This window comes from Tubulanus polymorphus, chromosome 7 (genome assembly GCF_964204645.1).
Source record: "Tubulanus polymorphus chromosome 7, tnTubPoly1.2, whole genome shotgun sequence".
NCBI lineage: Eukaryota > Metazoa > Nemertea > Palaeonemertea > Tubulaniformes > Tubulanidae > Tubulanus > Tubulanus polymorphus.
Genome location: NC_134031.1, coordinates 206,481 through 232,392, shown reverse-complemented (window position 1 = coordinate 232,392; position 25,912 = coordinate 206,481). Strand labels below are relative to the sequence as shown.

Below are 25,912 nucleotides of genomic sequence, written 5' to 3'. Positions count from 1 at the left end.
TCATTGATTATTTCCCTATTATCAAAAAGTGTTTAAGTAGTGTATTTCGTATACGAAAGGCCCCAACTGGACTACGGTCCGGACTAGCGGCACCGGACCACCCCGGCGCGGCACCGGACCTAACACTGTGACTCGACACGACTTGACAGGTTCATTGAGTTTTTTCGCTGAAACATTTCGATATTTTATTGTAGACAGCAGTAATTGAGGAAACTGAAGGATTATTGAACGCCGTTTGAATTCAGGTAATTCATTCATTCTTTGTTTCAGTTTTTTGTTGCTGTGTGAAATAAATATCGTCTATTTTTACATCAATTAAATTTTATTTCTCTTATCATTAGTTTCATTTTCATCGTTGTTGTCTAGTGATACGGGTAGAGAGGAGGATGGAGAGGGAGGAGAGTGGTATCAGGCCCCTGGGCGTGGGTGAACCAGAGATACAGCGGGCCCGGGTACCTGGACCAAGCTGACGCCTCAAATAGCTTCAGTTAATATAGGCTCATTAATCTGTTATTTTTTAATGGAATATGATTTATTATTCAAGGTCTACCTGTCTACTCTCAAACTCCCGGTGCTGTTTTTTTAATCCTACAGAAACCTAAACAATGGGTTTACTGAAAAGTGAGAGGCTTAAACAAATATGGCAGTGTTTGACAGGTTTGAGTTTTACTGTTCCTATCATCTCCCTCACAAATATTCATTATAATTTTTTAGATAAATTTTTATATCGGAATCAAATGGTTAATTCAGTGGTTTTTCGGAAATTTTATAGAATGATAATTTCCACAGTTTGTTGTTTATGAATAGAGAATGATAGAGATTATTGTCATGTCACATTGAAAGCCGTGGTCGTTATGTGGGAACGAAGCCAATTCTCGACTCGACTCATGTTCAGCCATTTATTGAAAATCGATTGTGTAAATTTGCTCCGTAAAAAAAGAGACCTACAACATTTTTATTAATTTTTTATTCGGCCGAATAAAATTTTCGCTCATAATAATTGATTTATTTTTTCTCAATGATATTTGAAGATGATTTGATATGATAATTGTGATCCCAGGACGGAACCTGAGTCCGTGTTGTCTAGATTATATAGAATCCCTGCACACACTGAGAGTTAAGATGAGTGTGAAATGATCTTCCTTGAGTTAATAGTAGTTTATTCAATATTTCAACTTTATCCTAATAATCATCTTCACTAAATAGGACTATAGTCTGTTTCATCACTGTTCGAGTCTAGATTGTGGAGGTTTTTATTTGAGTGGAATTTGAAGTTGTTTTTGTGATGACACCAAACAGATATGGGTGAACAGCAGATTCTCACTCCACTCCGCCCGGCGGTGGACAGCTCTTTATTGAATACCGCTAGGAATCACCTGATCCATTATCAGCTGATTTAGTATGTTTACTCGTAGGTCAAGGTCGTATGAATGTGAAGGTTTCTATGACACAGTGTTTATAAACACAATGAATACTTGACTATGACGACCGATTGAAATCAATCCTTACAAGATTCTTCTTTAAATGAAAAGAGTTTCGGAGAATTTTTAGGTCATCTGCGTCGTAAAAAATGGAATTGTTTGAAAGAGTTTGAATAAATGAAAATAATTATTGATTGAAATGAATTATTAAAATACAATTGAGGTTTTTATGGATAAAGTACACTTAGTCGACTATATACCACTGTGCGTGCGTTCCTTTCAGCTATCTTTAATTCACTATTATAATAACGGATTTATTTAATAATTAGGTCAGTATTCTTACAGAATTAAATGTTTTATCTATAGAAAACTGTGATTTTCTGAAATGAATATTAAACTATTGTTTATTTTAGAGACTGCATTATAGATTTGTTCTGATAATTCGGTCATTTGAAGAATATTTCAGTTATTGTTAAAAACTTTTCAATGATACTCTATTTATTTATGGAGATCTAATATAAATATATATATATATATATATATATATATATATATATATATATATATATATATATATATATATATATATATATATATATATATATTGAGAGACTGCTTGTTCCAGTTCCAGTTATCACACCGCCACCACCTCTCTCCCTCACTTGCCAGTGCAATACAACTTCTATATTATATTATTGACTGAGTAAATATAAATGTAGTATTGACTCTTATTGATAAGAGTTTCCAGTTTTTGATACCTGCTGATTATTTATAGATCTATAAACATCACGTGTGACTGGACTGTATTCCTCACACTCAATACAACTTACAACTTGTCGCGTTTCGAGAAATTCTCATAGAAACAATATCGATTCCCGATCACAAACGTTACATCGGAATTTGTGTTTATTTTTGTAAACGTCTGATTATTTTCGGTATTTTTTCAGGTGTTTTTTTTCTGTCGAACTGCTGTTCAGAGATTGGATTTAGAGGTCATTTGAAGCCAGGTAGGTGCATAGATAAAAATAGAGGCAGTGGTTACCTGGCTGCTGGCTGCTGGCTGCTGGCTGGCTCGGTGTCCTACTGTTCAAACTAATGTTGTATATCTAAACCAGTAGCTTGTTTAACACTATTTAAACTCAGTGTTAGCGATTACAGCCTTTATATCTCTGTGTTCTTCATATCTCCGTTAGATGTTTCAATTAGACATTTTTTGTAAATACTTTTGATGTAATAAAATATTTGATATCTCATTTCTAAAAGCTAAAATTTAAGAGATTTATGATTTGTACAATTCCATGAAAAACCCTAATTTAGCCTCTGATACAGATAAAGTGTGGATCAATAAATTATAGTTTTAAGCGTTCAGAATTTAAGCATGATATTTTGTGTGTGTCTGGATTAATAAATTCTGCTCCGTGAAACATATGTTTGAATTAATAAATCGACAGGGATTTGAATATAGATTATGATTTCATGCCTGCCTGACCCCCGTGACCCTCCCCTGACACCATACAGCGCAGTAATTGATTAATAGTTTAAGCTGTGTTTGAACTTGTCTCTTTATATTTATAATAACAATAAATATTGAATATTGATAAATATATTTAACTATATTTATATTTATTTACTGTGTACTTAGTACAGATCAATGACCTTAGAATAAACACGTCCTTTAACCTCCTCTTTACAAACACCCTCTCCTCCTAAACACCCTCTCCCCCTAAACACCCTCTCCCCCTAAACACCCCCTCCCCTAAACACCCTCTCCTAAACACCCTCTCCCCCTAAACATCCCTCCCCCTAAACACCCTCTCCCCCTAAACACCCTCTCCTCCTAAACACCCCCTCCCCTAAACATCCCCTCCCTATAAATACTCCCTGTAAACTGTAGTTGAATTAAATCTAAAGATTGTAATTTAACTGAGTCTCGTAGTTGATTGATAATGTATGAGGTTTTTTTATGATATAATTTCAGACTATTCTCACATATTCGTACTGGTATTCGTACTAGTATTCGTACTAGTATTCGTACTGGTATTCGTACTAGTATTCGTTGACTGTGGTTGTTCTGTGAGCCGGTCAGGGATCTATCAGTGTATTGAAGATGTCAGCAGTGTTTGCAGGTTTTGGCCTGCCTATCCAGTTAGGTAAGACATCCATTAGCTTCATTCTAAATATATACTCATGCTTTAACTTGTCATCTCTGATAAGTCGTCACATAGTACTGAAGTCATCTCTGATAAGTTGTCACATAGTACTGAAGTCATCTCTGATAAGTCGTCACATAGTACTGAAGTCATCTCTGATAAGTCGTCACATAGTACTGAAGTCATCTCTGATAAGTCGTCACATAGTACTGAAGTCATCTCTGATAAGTCGTCACATAGTACTGAAGTCATCTCTGATAAGTCGTCACATAGTACTGAAGTCATCTCTGATAAGTCGTCACATAGTACTGAAGTCATCTCTGATAAGTCGTCACATGTATTGTACCGAAGTCATCTTTTTATGATTTATGGTTTTCTAATTGAATTTACAAAGTTTAACTCATCATTTTGATAAGTCATCAACATAATAAACGTCACAACTAGTGCAGGCATCATTGTGTATTCTGAAATATGAGGGCTCTCTCTCCCCCTCTCCTCTCCTTCTCTCCCTCTCCTCTCTCCTCCCTCTCTCTCCTCTCTCTCCTCCGTGAGGCTCAGTGACTGTAGTACCGTATGAATGAAGCCTCCTTCAGATAAACTGAAATCTAGAAACTGCAGCAAATAATAGTTTTCTATTTATTTAGTTTAATGACTGTGACACATTTCTGGAGTGAATTGTAAATTTGATTTTTTAACTGTTCGTAGTAAAAACTGCTAACTTCATCTCTCGATAAAGAGTTCTTAAAGAGTTCTTACAGCTTGAAACTCACTACGAGATTTACGACGAAAATGAGTTATAAATATTTACACAAAACTATCGCCTTCAGGATCCAGCTCCGCAGTCACATCAGATTTATCTGATTCCACATGAGTTCAATCAGTGCATTTCTGATATTTTAACTATTTAAAGTTGAAATGTGTGGAACTGTGTGGAACTGTGGATGTGGAGCTACCAGTTCTATCTGCAGTCACTATTCTCCTTTCATTTTTACATCCACCCTTCTGACAATCAGTGACCCCTTATGAAATATCTGAAGCCTCTATGAGGGTGAACGTTGCCACTAACGTCAAACTGTGGATACGTGTGGAAGGCCTACACGTATAGGTCTAGTTTGAATGTAGTTTGAGATAATTCTACAGTTATACTGTTAACTCTGATATTTTTGGACAGGGCGAGATTAGTCCGACTCAAGAGAGTGATATCTGAGTTGTTTGGACACATCTAAGATCGAATCAGACTTCGAGGAGACATCTTTGACATTAAATCATGTACGCGTGACTGGACTAAATTGATGTAATTGATGTCTGAGCTGAAAGAACAAAAATATTCAGTCTTTAGATTTATCCAAACAAATTAATGAACTGTGCGTTCAGGGATCCATAGATTTAAACAGTAAATATCGCGCTAATTGAAATCCTTAAAGACTGAAATTCTGAGAAAATCTGATAAAAACTGATTCAAAAACATTATGAGAAATGATTCCCAAATGTGAGGCTATGAGTGAGGTCACGATTGAGGTCACGATTGAGGTTAGTGATGAATGCCTCTATTGGGATCCATCAATTATCTTCATCCTATTTTTAGAAAGAAACTTCATGCATTTTCTGAGGCGTAAATAATTAATGATTTAAAAACTAGTATCAGTAATCAGCTGATCATCTCGGGTGTGTGTGTGTGGGGGAGGGGGGAGGAGGAGGAGGGGGGTATGGTTGTGGTGGGGGTTAACATTTCCTCTTCAATAATTAATCAATGTTTCTCTCTCTCTCTCTCTCTCTCTCTATTTATAATATTTTCTTACCCACTCTTCACAGTGAAGTATATTGCATATTTTGTTTGTTTTGCTGAGTTGTGATAAGAACTTGTTCCTCTCTCTCTGATCACCCTGAAATTATTCTTTTATTATTAATTAGTTGTATAGATATAAACTTCTACCACATCAGACACAGATACACAGATCTGTACCCTGCAGTTCTGGATCCAGTTCCACAATATCGGACCCAGTTCCACAGTTCTGTCTCCAGGAATTAAAATGAGTTTATTCCCAGGGGAATTAACTGTTAAAACAGTCAATGATAAAGGGAAACGATGTTAGAATTGTTTGCTAATAGTTTTGGTAAAAGGTCTGTCTGAGTAAAATGAATTATTGCTGTTAATCTCTCTAGAGAATCTACTTTCCATTAATCCATCGTATGTTGGCTACAGTCTGTTCTGTTAACGTTTGTTTTTTCAGCTCTTTGACGGTTAAAAGGACACGTCTAGGGTTTTGGTCTATAGGTCTAGGTTCACTAGTTGTTTATACGAGGTCGTGTTAGGGGATGATAGCATCGATTAAACTTTTACTGTTTCCATTTATTTCTGTTATTGAGGAAATTCATTTTTGAAATATGAAATTAAATATGTGAATTAGTTGCGATATATTTTAAGTTCTCAGTCGTTTGTTTAGGTTACTATGAAAATTTGTTTAGTGACTATTGAATTACGAAAGGAAATGTGAAACAACCCGCACATTATTTATACAATTACATATTCAGTTTTTATGTAGAAATTAATTCCTAGGGGTTCAAATTGTTTTGCATTCAGAACGCAGTGTAACACATGCTGGTTTTAATAGTCAGCTGTTTCTAAATGATAATTATTACAGTGAATTTAGAATGAACTAACAGATGTGTGCTACGGGCTGTAGGCTACGGGCTGTTGGCTACGGGCTGTAGGCTACGGGCTGTAGGCTACGGGCTGTAGGCTACGGGCTGTAGGCTACGGGCTGTTGGCTATGGGCTACGGGCTGTAGGCTACGGGCTGTAGGCTACGGGCTGTAGGCTACGGGCTGTTGGCTACGGGCTGTAGGCTGCGGGCTACGGGCTACCACCTGTGGGCTGTGAGGGGTTCTAGAATAGTCATACTTAATAAAATATTTCAGAGAAATTCCCATAACAACAAGATATGAACATAATGTACATATACATCAGTGTCCTGCTGGAGGGAACCCACCATTCCTGTCACTAGAGGGCGTTACGCTATGTTTGAGTTGACGGTTGTGAGTTGTCGCTGGTGAGTTGTCGCTGGTGAGTTCCACTGGTGAGTTTTCACTGGTGAGTTCTCTCTCTCTGGTGAGTCACGTGCTACCGCTCGCTCGCGCGCGCGAGTACTGAGTATAAAATCAATGCATGTACGATGTGTATGTCACATTGACACGCGCTACTGTTAAAGCAGCAGCAGCAGCAGCAGCAGCAGCAGCAGATACTGCAGTAAACACCAGTTCAAAATATTCTACAAAATTTAAAACATTTTCTATTTCACTAGATTGAAGTCTCTCTCTCTCTGTCTGTCTGATGGATATTAGTTAGATAAGGATTTAACCATTACAAGGATTAATCAGTTTATTGATCACTGATTTATTCAGTAAGTATCATATTCTGTAGTCACTATTTTATGGCCTCAAATATCATCAGGAAAAAATAGTATTTATTTTTATTACACAGAGGAATTTTAGTCGTGTAGTTGAGCCCTTAGTTTTAGTTTTATCGTGTTTTTTACAATTCAGAAACTTTTTGAACGCTTATCAGACACAGTTTGGGGAATGACACTTTGGGGCGGTTTGTGGGGGGGTCATGTGACAGTGTGTCAGGGGGTAGGGTGTAATGTGACAGTTTGTCAGAGGGGGTTGTAACGTGACAGCAGCGTGTATAGGGAGGAGGGGAGGAGGGGTGTTTGTAACGTGACAGCAGCGTGTATAGGGAGGAGGGGAGGGGGTGTTGTAACGTGACAGCAGCGTGTATAGGGAGGAGGGGAGGGGGTGTTTGTAATGTGACAGCAGCGTGTATAGGGAGGAGGGGAGGGGGTGTTGTAACGTGACAGCAGCGTGTATAGGGAGGAGGGGAGGGGGTGTTTGTAATGTGACAGCAGGGTGTATAGGGAGGAGGGGAGGGGGTGTTTGTAATGTGACAGCAGGGTGTATAGGGAGGAGGGGAGGGGGTGTTTGTAATGTGACAGCAGCGTGTATAGGGAGGAGGGGAGGGGGTGTTGTAACGTGACAGCAGCGTGTATAGGGAGGAGGGGAGGGGGTGTTGTAACGTGACAGCAGCGTGTATAGGGAGGAGGGGAGGGGTGTTTGTAATGTGATAGTTTGTACCGGTGTCACATTGTGATGAGAGTCATTTGAGTACAGTAGATATAGGTGAACTGATTTCAGTGAGTACTGTTCAGCAGCCTGCTACTCTCACCACTCTCTCTACTCTCACCACTCTCTCTACTCTCACCACTCTCTCTACTCTCACCACTCTCTCTACTCTCACCACTCTCTCTACTCTCACCACTCTCTCTACTCTCACCACTCTCTCTACTCTCACCACTCTCTCTACTCTCACCACTCTCTCTACTCTCACCACTCTCTCTACTCTCACCACTCTCTCTACTCTCACCACTCTCTCTACTCTCACCACTCTCGCTACTCTCACCACTCTCTCTACTCTCACCACTCTCTCTACTCTCACCACTCTCTCTACTCTCACCACTCTTACTACTCTCACCACTCTCTCTACTCTCACCACTCTCTCTACTCTCACCACTCTCTCTACTCTCACCACTCTCTCTACTCTCACCACTCTCTCTACTCTCACCACTCTCTCTACTCTCACCACTCTCTCTACTCTCACCACTCTCGCTACTCTCACCACTCTCTCTACTCTCACCACTCTCTCTACTCTCACCACTCTCTCTACTCTCTCCAGTCTCACCACTCTCTCTACTCTCACCACTCTCTCTACTCTCACTGCTCTCACCACTCTCTCTACTCTCACCACTCTCTCTACTCTCACCGCTCTCTCTACTCTCACCACTCTCTCTACTCTCACCACTCTCTCTACTCTCACCACTCTCTCTACTCTCACTGCTCTTACTACTCTTACTGCTCTCTCTCACTGCTCTCAGCTCAGTACAGTTTTTATCACTCACTCATAAATTCACTGTTTCAGTCATTCAATCATTTTTATTACGTTAGTCTGGATGTAGCAGATTCTAGTGATACAGCTCACTGGTGTCATACAACTCACTCAGTATCGACTACAAGCTTTCAGCGCAATTTTCCAAGAAACATTTTCATTGAATTTAATCTAGTTTCATTTATAAAATAGCAGGCAGTCGTTCGAATGTTTTAATGAGACTCAATGTTATATTCTAATCAGCATTAAAAACTTTTAATATCAATAGAAATATTCATTTCAAAATGAAATGAATTGTTATATTGCTATACTCCTGAGAATCATAACAAACAGCTGGGATCATATCCATTATGGGTGTTACTGGTGAACCAATCGGGTGTTACTGGTGAACCAATCGGGCTGTTACTGGTGAACCAATTGGTCTGTTACTGGTGAACCAATCGGTCTGTTACTGGTGAACCAATCGGTCTGTTACTGGTGAAACCAATCGGGATGTAACTGGTGAACCAATCGGACAGTAACTGGTGAACCAATCGGTATGTAACTGGTGAAACCAATCGGTATGTTACTGGTGAAACCAATCGGTATGTTACTGGTGAAACCAATCGGGATGTTACTGGTGAACCAATCGGGGTGTTACTGGTGAACCAATCGGGATGTTACTGGTGAAACCAATCGGGATGTTACTGGTGAAACCAATCGGGATGTAACTGGTGAACCAATCGGGGTGTTACTGGTGAAACCAATCGGGCTGATACTGGGGTACTGGTGTAGATGTGAAACTGTTGTCACTGAGTGTATGTGTGAATATTGAAGATATTTGAGATGGTGAACTAACTGTGATGAGTGAGAGTGTTCTGTAACTGTGATGAGTGAGAGTGTTCTGTATCTGTGATGAGTGAGAGTGTTCTGTATCTGTGATGAGTGAGAGTGTTATATAATCATTGATTGTGTATGTGATGGAGAGAGAGGAGACAGAGTTGCACAATGAATGTATTTATAGATCAATATAACAGTGGAGCAGTGTGATAACAGAGACACACAACAGAGAGGGAGGAGAGAGAGAGGGGAGAGAGAGGGGAGAGGGAGGAGAGAGAGGGAGGAGAAAGGAGAGCGGGAGAGCCAGGAGAGAGAGAGAGACAGGGAGGAGAGTTCTAGGTAAGGGAGAGAGGGTTAATGGTCACAGTATAACCACTTACTGCTGGTGACATATCATATGTCTGTCAATAAGTGTTGCCGCTCTCCCTCTCCCCTCTCTCCTTCCTCTTTCCACTCTCTCCCTCTCTCCTCTCTCCTCTCTCCACCTTCCACTCTCTCCACTCTCCACTCTCTCCACTCTCTCCACTCTCTACTCCAGTATTTTATTGTATCTCTATTCTGTGACTGTCGCTGTGCAGTTGACATGTTGTTTACATCACATGATCACCTGTCAGCTAAATGTCACATGTGGTCACCTGACCTAGGGTTAGCTGTGATTGGCTGGCTAGGCTTGTGATGTCACAGGTGGTCAGATGACCTAGGGTTAGGGTTAGTGGTCGGATGCCTGGGGATATGATGTCATAGATGGTCAGGTGACCTAGGGTTAGGGTTTCTGATTGGCTCGGGTTAGGGTTATGATGTCACAGGTGGTCAGCTGATCTGGCTGTTCTAGGTCACTTGTTCACCTTGTTCATCCATTGTGTCTCATGATATGAGCAATTCATTGACAGTTATAACTTCAATTTTCACAGTTAAATGAATCTAAGTTATAAGACCTGAATATCTATATAACCCTCTATAACATACACCGACAATTGTAAATGTAATTGTGATGAGGTTTTTGAAGCACCCCGTAATTATACTTATAAATCTGTGACGTGATGAGGTTTTTGAAGCACCCTGTATCTATACTCTTCTCTCTTTTCGATAGTTGTATTTGCGTTACTACGGTAACGGACAGGCGGTCTAGATGATGATGATGATGTTGTGTGTCAGCTGTGATTACCTCCCCCCTCCCCCGTCCCGCGCCGGCCATTCGCGCCCTATAAGACCTTGGCAACAACAAAGTGTCATTGATTGTTGCGCAACAGATCATGAAATTGTGATGAGGAGAAAAAAGAAATTTTCCATCATGAAAATAACTTGTACACAGCTCTGTGTGTTTAGTCCCCTGAACCCCCCCCCCCCTGGTCCATACTGGTCATAACTAGTCTGTATTTGTCTCTACTGGTCAGTACTGGTCTGTAATGGTCAGTACTGGTCTGTACTGGTCAGTACTGGTCAGTGATGGTCAGTAGTGGTCAGTGATTGCCAGTAGTGTTCAGTGATGGTCAGTGCTGGTTTACTGGCCAATAGTGGTTAATGATGGTCAGTAGTGGTCAGTACCAGTGTTATATTAGGTGCATATAATGCTGTAACATCATGGATACCTGTTATACATCATTAAACAGATCAATAATCAATCAATAATCAATCACTCTCATATCAGTTATATATTCATTCATTTATTGATTATATTTAGATTCAATCAACTGACAACAGTAGCTGATCCCACGCTCCCCCTCCCGCCCCCGCCCTCCATCCCCGTCCTGTAAGAGATTGAGCTGAGGCACTCTTACTGTAACTGGATTGTGCTTGGTGGGCAATTCAATCTGGAGCTGGACTCCCCACTATATTCTGTATTTGTAACTATACTGCCCGTGGGGCTGCTGTATTCTGTATTTGTAACTATACTGCCCGCGGGGCTGCTGTATTCTGTATTTGTAACTGGACTGCCCACGGGGCTGCTGTATTCTGTATTTGTAACTATACTGCCCGCGGGGCTGCTGTATTCTGTATTTGTAACTAGACTGCCCGTGGGGCTGCTGTATTCTGTATTTGTAACTATACTGCCTCGGGGCTGCTGTATTCTGTATTTGTAACTATACTGCCCGTGGGGCTGCTGTATTCTGTATTTGTAACTATACTGCCCGCGGGGCTGCTGTATTCTGTATTTGTAACTGGACTGCCCACGGGGCTGCTGTATTCTGTATTTGTAACTATACTGCCCCCGGGGCTGCTGTATTCTGTATTTGTAACTATACTGCCCGCGGGGCTGCTGTATTCTGTATTTGTAACTATACTGCCCGCGGGGCTGCTGTATTCTGTATTTGTAACTATACTGCCCGCGGGGCTGCTGTATTCTGTATTTGTAACTATACTGCCCGCGGGGCTGCTGTATTCTGTATTTGTAACTAGACTGCCCGCGGGGCTGCTGTATTCTGTATTTGTAACTATACTGCCCGCGGGGCTGCTGTATTCTGTATTTGTAACTAGACTGCCCGCGGGGCTGCTGTATTCTGTATTTGTAACTAGACTGCCCGCGGGGCTGCTGTATTCTGTATTTGTAACTATACTGCCCGCCGGGCTGCTGTATTCTGTATTTGTAACTAGACTGCCCGCGGGGCTGCTGTATTCTGTATTTGTAACTGGACTGCCCGCGGGGCTGCTGTATTCTGTATGTATCCAATACTCTTGCGTTCCACTTATTCTGCGAATCAGCAAAAACTGATTATAACAAGATGATCATCAGCAGCAGCAACAGAAAAATCATCTAGTGACATTTTTCCAATAATAGATGCTGTTCTCCTCTCTCTCTCACTCTCCTCTCTCACTCTCTACTCTCACTCTCCTCTCAAAAATACTGAATTATGGAACATTTTTCTGTCAGATAAAGAGGCATCCAGTTGATGTGATTTGGTTTTCAGAATATAAAAGCGTTTATTCATTATGAATAAATTTCTATGGATATAATTTCTAGTACTCTCGAACAATTAGTATCATCTAGGAGTCATTGAGGAGTCATTGAGGAGTCATTGAGGAGTCAGGTCTAGACATGATTTAAACGTGTTGATTAAGTGTGAAACACTCTGAGAACTCAGAGAATTTACTTGTAGGGATAAACATGCGTGTATGTGTACGTAAAGCCCTCCCACCACCACCCCCCCCCCCCCCCCGCCGCCACACCACACACCGCCATACCCCCACCCACCCCACCCCCCCGCCACACCACACCCCCCGCCACACCACACCCAACATTTGCTTGCCGCTATTGCTGCTGTTATTGTGATAATAATTTGTACAGATGTGAAAAAAGATGCTTTGAAGATTTTTGCCTTTCATTACATAAATAAAACTGTGCATGAACTGAGTTGGGGAGAGGGAGTTTGAGGGGAGAGGGAATTGAGGGGAGGAATTGGGGAAAGGTAGTTGATGAGGGGAGATGGTTTGAGAAGGGGAGATGGTTTGAGGAGGGGAGTTGAGGAGAGGAGTTGGGGAGAGGGAGTTGGGGAGGGGGAGAGGGAGTTGAGAAGGGGAGTTGAGGAGAGGGAGTTGGGGAGGGGGAGAGGGAGTTGGGGAGAGGGAGTTGAAGAGGGGAGATCGTTTGAGAAGGGGAGATGGTTTGAGGAGGGGAGTTGAGGAGAGGGAGTTGGGGAGAGGGAGTTGGAGGGGAGAGGGAATTGAGGGGAGGAATTGGGGAAAGGTAGTTGATGAGGGGAGATGGTTTGAGAAGGGGAGTTGAGGAGAGGAGTTGAGGAGAGGGAGTTGGGGAGGGGGAGAGGGAGTTGAGGAGAGGGAGTTGGGGAGGGGGAGAGGGAGTTGGGGAGGGGGAGAGGGAGTTGGGGAGGGTGATGTATGTATATACCTAGCATGATGCATGTAATTTCCATCGACAGAAATGTATTTGTTTTTTATAATTAATGGTTGAATCCTCCCTCACACTCTTAATCTCTATCACACAAATACATTTTATTTGCTATGAAATTTGAATGCCTCGAAGTTTTTATAAAACTGTTATATTTTAGGACTCAGTTCCACAGTTCCACAACAGTTGTGCTGAGCTGCGTCCGCTGCTGTTTATACCCACTGAACCTTTTCTGCTTTGAATGTTGCCGATGAATGTACAGCTTTTGCTTTATTTTCTGTATTTTCAGTAATTTATTTGATAGTAGTTGTATTATCAGATCTCAATGTCGAGTGACACAGTGAATCCCAGCAGCCCTGTCAGCAGCCCTGTCAGCAGCCTCGTCGGCAGCCCTGTCACAGCTGTAGTTTCTGCTCCCAGCCCTCTTCATACTCTACTTAAACTACAGCAAAAAAAGAGTAAGTATTCATTAGATTTAGATTAGATAATCTAGTCAACTGACCGGCCCGTTCCCACACTGACCGGACAACTGACCGGCCCGTTCCAACACTGACCGGACAACTGACCGGCCCGTTCCCATACTGACCGGACAACTGACTGGACAACTGACCGGCCCGTTCCCATACTGACCGGTCAACTGACCAGCCCGTTCCCACACTGACCGGACAACTGACCGGCCCGATCCCACAGTGACTGGTCAACTGACCGGCCCGTTCCCACAGTGACCGGTCAACTGACCAGCCCGTTCCCACAGTGACCGGTCAACTGACCAGCCCGTTCCCACAGTGACCAGTCAACTGACCAGCCCAACATATGTGATTCTAGCCATTCATATTTGCACTGACATGTAAGCTGTAAGACCGTTGCTAGATGGCAGCACTGTACAGTGGTTTTTTCAAACTCTTTTCAACTTATCAAACTTCCCCTCTTCCACGTTCCACTCTTCCACGTTCCACTCTTCCACGTTCCCCTCTTCCACGTTCCACTCTTCCACGTTTCTCTCTTCCACGTTCCACTCTTCCACGTTCTGCTCTCCCACAACTTGTTGACCTTCAAATCAAATTCTACCCTGGTGAAGAAATGTATCCAATTTTTAGTTCAGTGACCTTCACATTGTTAGTTTACGATTCTCAGATTTTAAAAGTTAACATTTTACCGAGAAATTGTTGAATGTTTTACGTTGTGTAAAGAGGAAACAACAAGAAAAAGACATCGTTTTGTTTGAAGATAGAAATAGTGTTAAACATGTTTTAAACATCGGATCATTCTAACATCACCTGATCTTCCATTCACTCACACTATAGTGCGTTACATACCTGTGTGTGTGCTGTATCCACGTGTTTCTATCCACCTAGAAAAAATCATCATTATACAAACTACATCTTCTCATCTCTCTCTACACTGTCACTGTTCCACATTTCTGGTCCCAGTTCCACAGTTGGATCCTGGTTCCACCGTGGATTTTATATCGATATCGTTTAAAATTTGTAAAAAAACTGCGAGGAATGAAATTAGTGAAGCGTGAAATGATCAATTAAAGAGAGCCTCATTTTGGTGGTGATTATCGGTTTTTTATCGTACCCTACAGACAGCAATACTGTTACCATGGTAATGATAATGTTTGTCAGACTGATCGGTGGGCCACCACACAGCACGGCGCTGAGCGTCACCGAGCACAGCGCTGAGCGTCTCGGAGCACAGCGCTGTGCGTCATGGAGCACAGCCGTCTCACCAGTTTATAGTTATTTATTACAGTCTCTTGTGATGTAATCAAAACACTACCAATAAAAACAATTTGAATTTAATTCTGAGAGTTTTACTGGTGGCTTTTTTGCCTCTCTCCCCTTTTCTCTTCTCTCCCCTTCTCTCTACCCCACTCTCCCCACTCTCTCTGACTCTTCTCTCCCCTTCTCTCTACCCCACTCTCCCCACTCTCTCTGACTCTTCTCTCCCCTTCTCTCTACCCCACTCTCCCCACTCTCTCTGACTCTTCTCTCCCCTTCTCTCTACCCCACTCTCCCCACTCTCTCTGACTCTTCTCTCCCCTTCTCTCTACCCCACTCTCCCCACTCTCTCTGACTCTTCTCTCCCCTTCTCTCTACCCCACTCTCCCCACTCTCTCTGACTCTTCTCTCCCCTTCTCTCTACCCCACTCTCCCCACTCTCTCTGACTCTTCTCTCCCCTTCTCTCTACCCCACTCTCCCCACTCTCTCTGACTCTTCTCTCCCCTTCTCTCTACCCCACTCTCCCCACTCTCTCTGACTCTTCTCTCCCCTTCTCTCTACCCCACTCTCCCCACTCTCTCTGACTCTTCTCTCCCCTTCTCTCTACCCCACTCTCCCCACTCTCTCTGACTCTTCTCTCCCCTTCTCTCTACCCCACTCTCCCCACTCTCTGACTCTTCTCTCCCCTTCTCTCTCCCCCACTCTCTACTCTCTCTGACTCTTCTCTCCCCTTCTCTCTACCCCACTCTCTACTCTCTCTGACTCTTCTCTCCCCTTCTCTCTACCCCACTCTCTACTCTCTCTGACTCTCTTCTCCCCCACTCTCTTCTTTCTCCCCACTCTCTTCTCTCTCCCCCACTCTCTTCTCTCTCCCCCACTCTCTCCACAGTGTACAGGTTTACAGTGTACAGGTTTCCAGACTGGCAGTGCTGTTTTTATACATTAAACAGCTGAAATGGTTGAATTTGAATTAAATGAGCAGCGATGACTCGTTTGGAGAAATATCATCCATCAAAATTATTTGACAGATTGTGAATTTTTTAAGCAAGCTGTTGTTTGTATTAGTCATCAGTCTGTGAATTACCTGGTAAACATTATTAACCCTTTATCATCCACACGACCTCTCTTTTAACATCCGTACGCTATATTGGACCCTTTTTACATCCGTACGCTATATCGGACCCTTTTTACATCCGTACGCTATATCGGACCCTTTTTATATCCGTACGCTATATCGGACCCTTTTTACATCCGTACGCTATATCGGACCCTTTTTATATCCGTACGCTATATTGGACCCTTTTTACATCCGTACGCTATATCGGACCCTTTTTACATCCGTACGCTATATCGGACCCTTTTTATATCCGTACGCTATATCGGACCCTTTTTACATCCGTACGCTATATCGGACCCTTTTTATATCCGTACGCTATATCGGACCCTTTTTACATCCGTAAGCTATATCGGAACCTTTTTACATCCGTACGCTATATCGGAACCTTTTTACATCCGTACGCTATATCGGAACCTTTTTACATCCGTACGCTATATCGGAACCTTTTTACATCCGTACGCTATATCGGAACCTTTTTACATCCGTACGCTATATCGGAACCTTTTTACATCCGTACGCTATATCGGAACCTTTTTACATCCGTACGCTATATCGGAACCTTTTTACATCCGTACGCTATATCGTAACCTTTTTACATCCGTACGCTATATCGTAACCTTTTTACATCCGTACGCTATATCGGAACCTTTTTACATCCGTACGCTATATCGTAACCTTTTTACATCCGTACGCTATATCGGAACCTTTTTACATCCGTACGCTATATCGGAACCTTTTTACATCCGTACGCTATATCGGAACCTTTTTATATCCGTACGCTATATCGGAACCTTTTTATTATCAATGATATGTTCCATATTTACATTTTTTTTAAAGCATTGATATTTTCAAACATGAGGAAATATTCAACGTTGATCAGCGCTGGAAATAGCTTCTCGTGTTTGTAACGAGAATAAATAGTTTTTTATGAAAGGTTATAATTCTTGTTAAGCCGTGTATGAAAGAATGTTGAATATTTATTGATATAAAACTGGAAGCATGATTTCAGACGATGTATTTTAGTTTAGTGAGTAATAGACACTGATGGGAAATATTGAAGTAATCATTGATAATAACTAGTTGTGAATCTTGAGACGGAATCGATGCTGACTCTTCCGATTCGCTGCTTCCGATTCTCTGTTCAGATTCTCGTGAGTAGAATTCTGTTTATATCTGTGTGTTGTTTGTTTGTTGTTTGTTTGTTTGTTGAAGCTGTTCTTTAATTCGGTGCTGCTTGGAATTCGGAATAGACCATAACTCGACTATGGATAAAAATGAGGTTGGTTTGAATTCTATTAAAATCTTAACCTTCCCTGGACTGACCCCCTGACTGAACCCCCCCTGGACTGACCCCCCTGACTGAACCCCCTGGACTGACCCCCCTGACTGAACCCCCCTGGACTGACCCCCCTGACTGAACCCCCCCTGGACTGACCCCCCTGACTGAACCCCCCCCTGGACTGACCCCCCTGACTGAACCCCCCCCCCCCCCCTGGACTGACCCCCCTGACTGAACCCCCTGGACTGACCCCCCTGACTGAACCCCCCTGGACTGAACCCCCCTGACTGAACCCCCTGGACTGAATATAGTTGACACATTGACGTCAAAATGAGGATAGTTTGATTTCTTATAGAATTCTATTCGATTATATTTAAGAGAGAATGCTTTTTCATGATCCGTTCATTATTTTTTTTTGAATCATCAGTTTGATAGATATATTTGATATGATATAAATGTATTGATTATCGATATTTGATTGGAGACATCTGCTGTGTTAGTACAGTACAGTACAGTACAGTACTGTGGGGTTGCGATAGATCACCCTGACAAACACCATTCAGTGTGTGTCTCGTGTGTGTGTGAGTTACTGCGCAATAACGACACTAACACAGGATTCTAAATATTCTTCACTATTTCATCAATATCTAGGATATAAAGGATTCTTTGTGATTTGGATATACCTCACTCAGAGGACGCTATATTCCCTTCTTCCTCAGGACTAGCCCCCTCGTCCCCACTCACGACTAGCCCCCCTCCTCACAACTAGCCCCCCTCGTCCCCACTTACGACTAGCCCCCTCCTCAGGACTAGCTGATTTTCTGACTGTTGGAATGAATTGAGGAGGTTTCGTTGGTTTTTGCTGCTGATTGCTGTTATGAATTCTTCCTGTCTTTCTCTCGGGAGGAAGAGAGATATAAAAATAGATTGAGAGCTGTATTAGTGTTTGTACGGCAGTCAGTACTAGCTCTCTCAGTGGTAGCTGCTGCTGCTGCTGCTGCTACTGCTGCTGTTACTGCTGCTGCTGTTACTGCTGGTACTGTCAGTCAGTCAGTCACTGTGCCACTGTTTCAACTCTTAGTCTGGTATTACTCCTCTCTCTCCTCTTTCTAATTTTGAAATTCTTTCTTTGATCAGATTCAACAAGTAAGAGTTGAAACAGATCGTTGTCATGGCACTTGATTATGAAACATTGTTACAGGATATCGTTACCGTGACGATGGATTGTTCGCGGCTATCGTAACCGTGACGATTAATTGTTACAGGATATTACCGTGACGACTGATTATTACGCGGTAACCGTGGATACTGGTATATTTTTTTCCGATCTCGTGTGTTGCCGATAATTCTCGTTCGATCGATGCTGACGTCTGCTCTCAGTCTCAAGGTCAAGGTCGCTCGTGTGGTCTCGAGGTCGAGGTTTCCGCGTGAATATAAGGGTCAAGGTTGTGAAACTGTCGACAAATTTCACGAATTCTAGAAGTGAATTTTATAGGTTAATCTGTGATGAATATCGAGGGTATTTAATACAGTGACTCATTGAGGCCCTGGTAAACCAGGTTAAAACCCCAGCGCTCTCCCGACCGGTTCATCTACCATCTCTCCAACAATGGCTCTATCTAAACGAGGAGATACATTTCCACGGTTACGTCTAGAACGAGGCAGGAATAGAATGCAGAGGTTCTGTAGTACAGGTAAGAACAGGTTACCCCCTCCCCAACAGGTTAACCCCCTCCCTCCTTGTTACATGTGGGGGGTTTGGAGAATGATTGGTTATTGCGTGATGATATTGCAGCAGCAGCAGCAGCAGCAGCAGCAATGCCCGCTTATGTAACCCTACAACCACTGTGTCAATAGTCACGAGATTGTGCCAACCTTAAATTTCCCCATCATTCCTTATAACTCCCCCTCAATCCCAATTTCCCCATCATTCCTTATAACTCCCTATCACTCCCCCTCGCTCCCTATCACTCCCCCTCACTCCCTATCACTCCCCTGTGACTCCCCTTTCACTCCCCTGTGACTCCCCTTTCACTCCCGGTCTGCTGTCAGATTTCAGTGTTTATATGATGAGTCTAATTGAATGAGTTTAGAATTTGGTCAGATGTAAAGTTCACTGTTTGTTCAGTTAAACTAGTCTGTAATATTGATGAGTTTGCAGTATACAGACAGATACAGACAGACCGAGGGGAATGGGTTCTCAGGGAGGAGGTTAAATCAGAAGAGGTAAAGAGGGAGGTTGAGCCAGGAGAGGTAAAGAGGGAGGTTGAGTTAGGAGAGGTAAAGAGGGAGGTTGAGTGTAGGAGAGGTAAAGAGGGAGGTTGAGTTAGGAGAGGTAAAGAGGGAAGTTGAGTGTAGGAGAGGTAAAGAGGGAGGTTGAGTTAGGAGAGGTAAAGAGGGAAGTTGAGTGTAGGAGAGGTAAAGAGGGAAGTTGAGTTAGGAGAGGTAAAGAGGGAGGTTGAGTTAGGAGAGGTAAAGAGGGAGGTTGAGTGTAGGAGAGGTAAAGAGGGAGGTTGAGTTAGGAGAGGTAAAGAGGGAAGTTGAGTGTAGGAGAGGTAAAGAGGGAGGTTGAGTGTAGGAGAGGTAAAGAGGGAGGTTGAGTTAGGAGAGGTAAAGAGGGAAGTTGAGTTAGGAGAGGTAAAGAGGGAGGTTGAGTTAGGAGAGGTAAAGAGGGAGGTTGAGTTAGGAGAGGTAAAGAGGGAGGTTGAGTGTAGGAGAGGTAAAGAGGGAAGTTGAGTTAGGAGAGGTAAAGAGGGAGGTTGAGTTAGGAGAGGTAAAGAGGGAAGTTGAGTTAGGAGAGGTAAAGAGGGAGGTTGAGTTAGGAGAGGTAAAGAGGGAGGTTGAGTGTAGGAGAGGTAAAGAGGGAGGTTGAGTTAGGAGAGGTAAAGAGGGAAGTTGAGTGTAGGAGAGGTAAAGAGGGAGGTTGAGTTAGGAGAGGTAAAGAGGGAGGTTGAGTTAGGAGAGGTAAAGAGGGAGGTTGAGTTAGGAGAGGTAAAGAGGGAGGTTGAGTTAGGAGAGGTAAAGAGGGAGGTTGAGTTAGGAGAGGTAAAGAGGGAGGTTGAGTTAGGAGAGGTAAAGAGGGAAGTTGAGTGTAGGAGAGGTAAAGAGGGAGGTTGAGTGTAGGAGAGGTAAAGAGGGAGGTTGAGTTAGGAGAGGTAAAGAGGGAAGTTGAGTTAGGAGAGGTAAAGAGGGAGGTTGAGTTAGGAGAGGTAAAGAGGGAGGTTGAGTTAGGAGAGGTAAAGGACTCTGTACTGAATCTATTGTGACATGAAGTTGAATCATTCAATTAATTTGATCTGACAGTGAAATATCTCAACACTTTAAAATGTATAGATGTTGTATTGATGTATAGATGATGTATTGATGTTTTGTTGTATTGATGATGTATAGATGATGTATTGATGTATAGATGTGTGATGTATAGATGTTGTATTGATGTATAGATGTTGTATTGATGATGTATAGATGTTTTGTTGTATTGATGTTATGTTGTATTGATGATGTATTGATGTATAGATGTGTGATGTATGGATGATGTATAGATGTATATTGTATAGATGATGTATTGATGTTTTGTTGTATTGATGATGTATAGATGATGTATAGATGTATGTATTGATGTATAGATGTGTGATGTATAGATGATGTATTGATGTTATATTGTATTGTTATCTCTATTCTATATATTTGTGTATACATGTATTATATTATCAGCCCCTAGTGTGCAATTATTATTTTACATAATAATATTTTTATACGTGGTATCAGTAATTCTCTATCTATACCAGTCACCTAATCTAAACAACACTAGCTATACAACACGAGCTGGCATCTAATTTGAAATAATCAGCACTAACCCTAGCTGTGATTGGCTGGAGCTGGTCACCTGATGTCAACAAACAGCCCTTAACCCTAACCCTAGCTGTGATTGGCTGGAGCTGGTCACCTGATGTCAACAAACAGCCCTTAACCCTAACCCTAGCTGTGATTGGCTGGAGCTGGTCACCTGATGTAAACAAACAGCCCTTAACCCTAACCCTAGTTGTGATTGGCTGGAGCTGGTCACCTGATGTAAACAAACAGCCCTTAACCCTAACCCTAGCTGTGATTGGCTGGAGCTGGTCACCTGATATCAACAAACAGCCCTTAACCCTAACCCTAGCTGTGATTGGTGGAACTGGTCACCTGATGTCAACAAACACTGACCACTAGCTTGACTGACTGTTTGAGCTGATTGAAATTCTAAACATTAATTCAATGAAATAGAATAAACCAAATAATTATTGATAAACAAAATAAAATCAGATTGCACACATTGTATGAATCCAGCGTACTATCTCTGACTTGGGTCGGCGACGAGGAGGTGGGAGCTACTGGTGAATTATCAAAACCAACTCATCCTTGTCATCCTCTACATCATCGTCAACATCATCCTCCTTGAGCTCCTCCTCCTCCTTGAGCTCCTCATCCTCCTTGAGCTCCTCATGCGATTGTTATCAATACTGAGTAGGTGTTTAAACAGTTTCTCACTGTGTACAGTAATAACCTGTTTGTATTCTACACCTGTCTCACTGTGTGCTATCCCTCCCTCTACACCTGTCTCACTGTGTGCTATCCCTCCCTCTACCCCTTACCATCTCCTCAATCAAATATAATTACATTCCTGCTAACACATTCTTCTATCCTACGCTACTGTATCAAAAACCTCTTTTCAAAAATGTGGTTTCATTTAAAACTGAACCTGAGGTGTGCAGATCTGAGTGATAAGACGTGTTCCCTGAATACTCGGACGTGTGCTCTGAATACTAGGACGTGTGCCCTGAATACTAGGACGTGAGCCCTGAATGCTAGGGCGTGTGCCCTGAATACTAGGGCGTGTACTCTGAGGTGTGCCCGATGTGCTCATTCTATGATTAATTGTTTTCTATATTTTGTATCGTTTCAGAATCTGGAATGTCGTCTACGCTCGTAGAAACCGTGTCCATAAACTATGAGGATTTCAACGATAGTTTCCTGACGTGCGGAACGTGTTTATGTCAGTACGATAGCGGAGAGCACACGCCTAAACTACTCACGTGTTCGCACACCGTCTGTAAAAACTGTTTAATTCGTATCGCCGAATCACAGGTACGAGATACGGGAACGTTTCGATGTCCGATATGTCGCGAGACTATCACGATACCTCGCGGAGGAGTGACCGCGCTGCCCCCTAGTTTCATCGTTAATCAACTACTAGATTTAATGGCGTCTCAGCGACGAGACGTCATCCCGAAATGTTCGAATCATTCTAATCAGGAATTATTATTCTGCGAGTCGTGCGATACTGTATTCTGCACGCTATGTACGGGCGGAACTCATAACGGACGCGGAGCCCTCGAACATACCGTTATTCCTTTCTCTATCGCTATTAAACGTATGTCGGAAATATTACTGTATAAAGCACATTTATGTATCCATAATTTAAACAACGCGTGTGAAATAGTTAGTGACGAGATGACGAAATTAGACTCGAACGTCGATAAAACGATGGAAGCTATCGATCGCACATTTCAGGATTTAATCAACACGGTCGATAAAAGACGTCACGACGTTTTACAAATGTGTCGAAAACTACGCGAAGACAAGAAAAAATGTCTGAAAGAACAACTCGATTTGATACAAGCCGAAAAATCTAAAGTTCAAAACGAATGCGAAGGTTTGCAATATCAAGTTGAAGTTCGAAATATCACGAAGAAAATCGGAGATTTAAACGAGAAACTGGACGCGTTGAGTTTATTATCGGAACCTCGCGAGAACGCGTTCTTACGATTCGAGTTTAAACACAATACGGCGTTACAGGGAATTATAACCGGTTTAAACTCGTTCGGTCGTATCCGTATCAGTACAACTTACCCGGCGCTCTCATTCGCTCAAATCAGATCAGCCGTAACGCATCTACGATCAACGGTACACGTATCGACGGTAGATTACCACGGTAACCCTCGTACTACCGGCGGTGATCCGATCGTCGTAGAATTAAGAAACGAGAGAAATGAACTGATTCCGGTGAAAGTAACGGACTGCGACGACGGAACATATAAAATCTGTTATACTCCTCTAGCGGGAGGTAAACATACTCTCAATATCAATATCTTCGATCGACCGATTAAAGAAAGTCCGTTTATTATCAATATATCGCAACATAACAACCCGATTTATAAACTAGGAACGAGAGGATCGAACGGTTTAAACTTTATACAACCGGTTAATGTGGTAACCGATAGCGACGATAATATATACGTGTTAGATACGGGTAACAGTCGTATCAAAATACTGAACGCGGAATTAACATTTCAACATCATATCACGGATACCGGACTGGAACATCAGAGCGGTACGGGTATCACCATGACACCTACCGGTAACCTCCTAGTGGTCAACTGGCGTACTAAACATATCACGGAGATCTCGCGAAACGGAGAACAAATTCAGAGATTCACGTCTGCCGAATTTGTGGAGCCGATAAACGTAGCCGTAAGCAGTCGAGGTGAGATTATAGTCGCTGATAACGGTATCGGTAAATTACTGGTGTTTACACCTAACGGTCGTTTAATCAGTAAAATAGGAATCAAAGGAGATAAACCGGGACAATTTAAACTAATCAGTTCGATGGCTGTAACCGTTAGAGACGAGATCATTGTTGCCGATAACAGATTACAGGTGTTTACACGAGACGGTAAATATATCAAACAAATAATATCAGAGTCTAATAATACTAAAGGTCAATACGGAGGAGTAACCGTCGACCAATCGGGAGCTGTTTTAGCCACTCGTACAGAAAAGGGGCGGAGTTTCGTTCAGGTGTTTGGTTCGGACGGGAAACACGCGTTTAATATCGACAGTAACGACGATAAACTGAAACGACCGAGCGGATTATCGTGTCTTAGCGACGGACACGTCATTGTTGTCGACCTCGGCAACGACTGCGTTAAAAAATATCGATATAAATAACGATATTTAAATAATTAGGTAATTAATTAATAAGCGAATAATTAGAATGATTTCGTTCTCCCTCTCATTAACGCGAGGGAGGTTTATATTTCGTTTCTAATTCGACCGATCGATTCGCGTCTGGACGTGTTGTTACCATGACGATGAATATTATATCGTAACGATGATGTTAATTTATTTCTCGTAATTTCGTGATTTTTTCGATTGAATTTTTTTCAACAACGACGAGAGTTAATTATCGAAATATATCGAACATTTCGAATTTCAAACTCAACTGACACAACTGACATATTTATCTATTTCTCCGGACTATTATTGGTTATTTTCAAAATTTGAATTTCAACCGTTTGAAATATAACGGTGAAATCCACGGCGATTTAGAACTATGTTCTTTTTCGAACCAAATAAAAAACTGATGAATTTTCTAGAAATATTGTTAATACTTGCATGCCACAGCCTACTACTACTATTCTCTTCATGTATTATACAAGGTTATCAGGGTGTCATAGATTGACTGTAAATACTGCATCATCAACATCTCATCTCCATCTTCCCAATCTCTCTCCGTCTCTCTCGCCTGACCAGAATCTTCAACTAATTTTACCGATAATTTCGGAGGGAAATAATTTCAATATTTGTGACTATATATGTTTTTGATCTGCTGTCAATGGTTCGGATATCGAAGGGTTAAAATATGGCTCATTTAAACATTACATCTACATAAAACATGTTTTCAATTTGCATTTGAATGTTGTGTGTGGTTTTGAAAGCAAAGAATATTCAAATATTCACTTGTTTGGAAGTGTGCCAACGGTTGAAACCATGGCGATAACGGTTAGTATTGTTAAACGCAGTAGCAGTCGCACTCTTCCTCCAACTCTTTCCGCTCTCTCTCTCTCTCTCCCTCTTTCTATATCTGTCTTTATTGTTCGCACTCTTATTCTTGTTATTTCGAATAATTAAGACATTTTTCAAAATCAAATTCACTGAATTTAAAAAGGTGTTTTCAAGCGGGTATCAAAGAAAAAAGCTTTTCTTTATTTTCTCTTTGGACAACGTTTTTAAAAGTCTAATCAATTAATAATTATCATAATTGAATAATCAATAATGAGGATATATATATATATATATATATATATATATTGTTTTTCTGTTAAATCATGTATATTTTTGTTGTTACGTTTATTGATGGTTTCATAGTTTGCTTAGCTACTTACATCATACCAGCCCCCCTTAACCCCCCCCCCCCACAAACCGGTTACTCTAAATTGAACATTCAAAATTTTGATTGAAAAATTTGTTCCCTGTTAGCAGTCAGTTAACTGAAACAATCAGTCGCCAAATTACATTTAATTATTGCTATAATCATGTGAATCTACTGAATTCAGAAGTCTCCTTATTAAAAAGTTAGTTGTTAAAATTTTAATTTTATTTTGTTGATAATTTGTTTTTTGTTTGTTTTTGTAATCATAACGACGATGACCTTTCAACTGAAATGTATTACCGGTATTATTGTAAACAATTTGAATTTGTTTGAAACTTTGTTTGAAAGAATTAGAGAAACTGATTTTTTTTAACCAGTTCATGAATGCAGCCCTCGTTTAAACTCACTGACAGTTTACTTAGCTC

At 41.7% G+C, this 25,912-nt stretch overlaps 1 protein-coding gene across 4 annotated transcripts; it reads left to right on the top strand.

Annotated features, from left to right (window-relative positions):
* Positions 1-147: 147 nt before the first annotated feature.
* On the top strand, positions 148-25,331 carry LOC141908475 (tripartite motif-containing protein 3-like). 4 transcript variants are annotated; one of them, XM_074798546.1, is made up of 5 exons: positions 148-245; positions 2,369-2,428; positions 3,400-3,571; positions 13,462-13,630; positions 22,239-25,331. In XM_074798546.1, exons 4-5 carry the CDS (start codon positions 13,498-13,500, stop codon positions 24,281-24,283), a joined length of 2,178 nt encoding a protein of 725 aa, XP_074654647.1. In that variant the 5' UTR covers positions 148-245; positions 2,369-2,428; positions 3,400-3,571; positions 13,462-13,497; the 3' UTR covers positions 24,284-25,331. The 4 variants fall into 4 exon arrangements, with proteins under 4 accessions (XP_074654647.1, XP_074654650.1, XP_074654649.1 ...); XM_074798548.1 differs by lacking the exon at positions 148-245 and adding an exon at positions 1,672-1,750; XM_074798549.1 differs by lacking the exon at positions 13,462-13,630.
* Positions 25,332-25,912: the final 581 nt, after the last annotated feature.

Excerpts from the sequence above, each read along its gene's own strand:
- LOC141908475 (XM_074798546.1), top strand. The coding sequence starts at position 13,498 with ATGTCGAGTGACACAGTGAATCCCAGCAGCCCTGTCAGCAGCCCTGTC. Across the intron at positions 13,631-22,238 it reads TAAACTACAGCAAAAAAAGA|AATCTGGAATGTCGTCTACG; the intron begins GTAAGTATTCAT and ends GTATCGTTTCAG.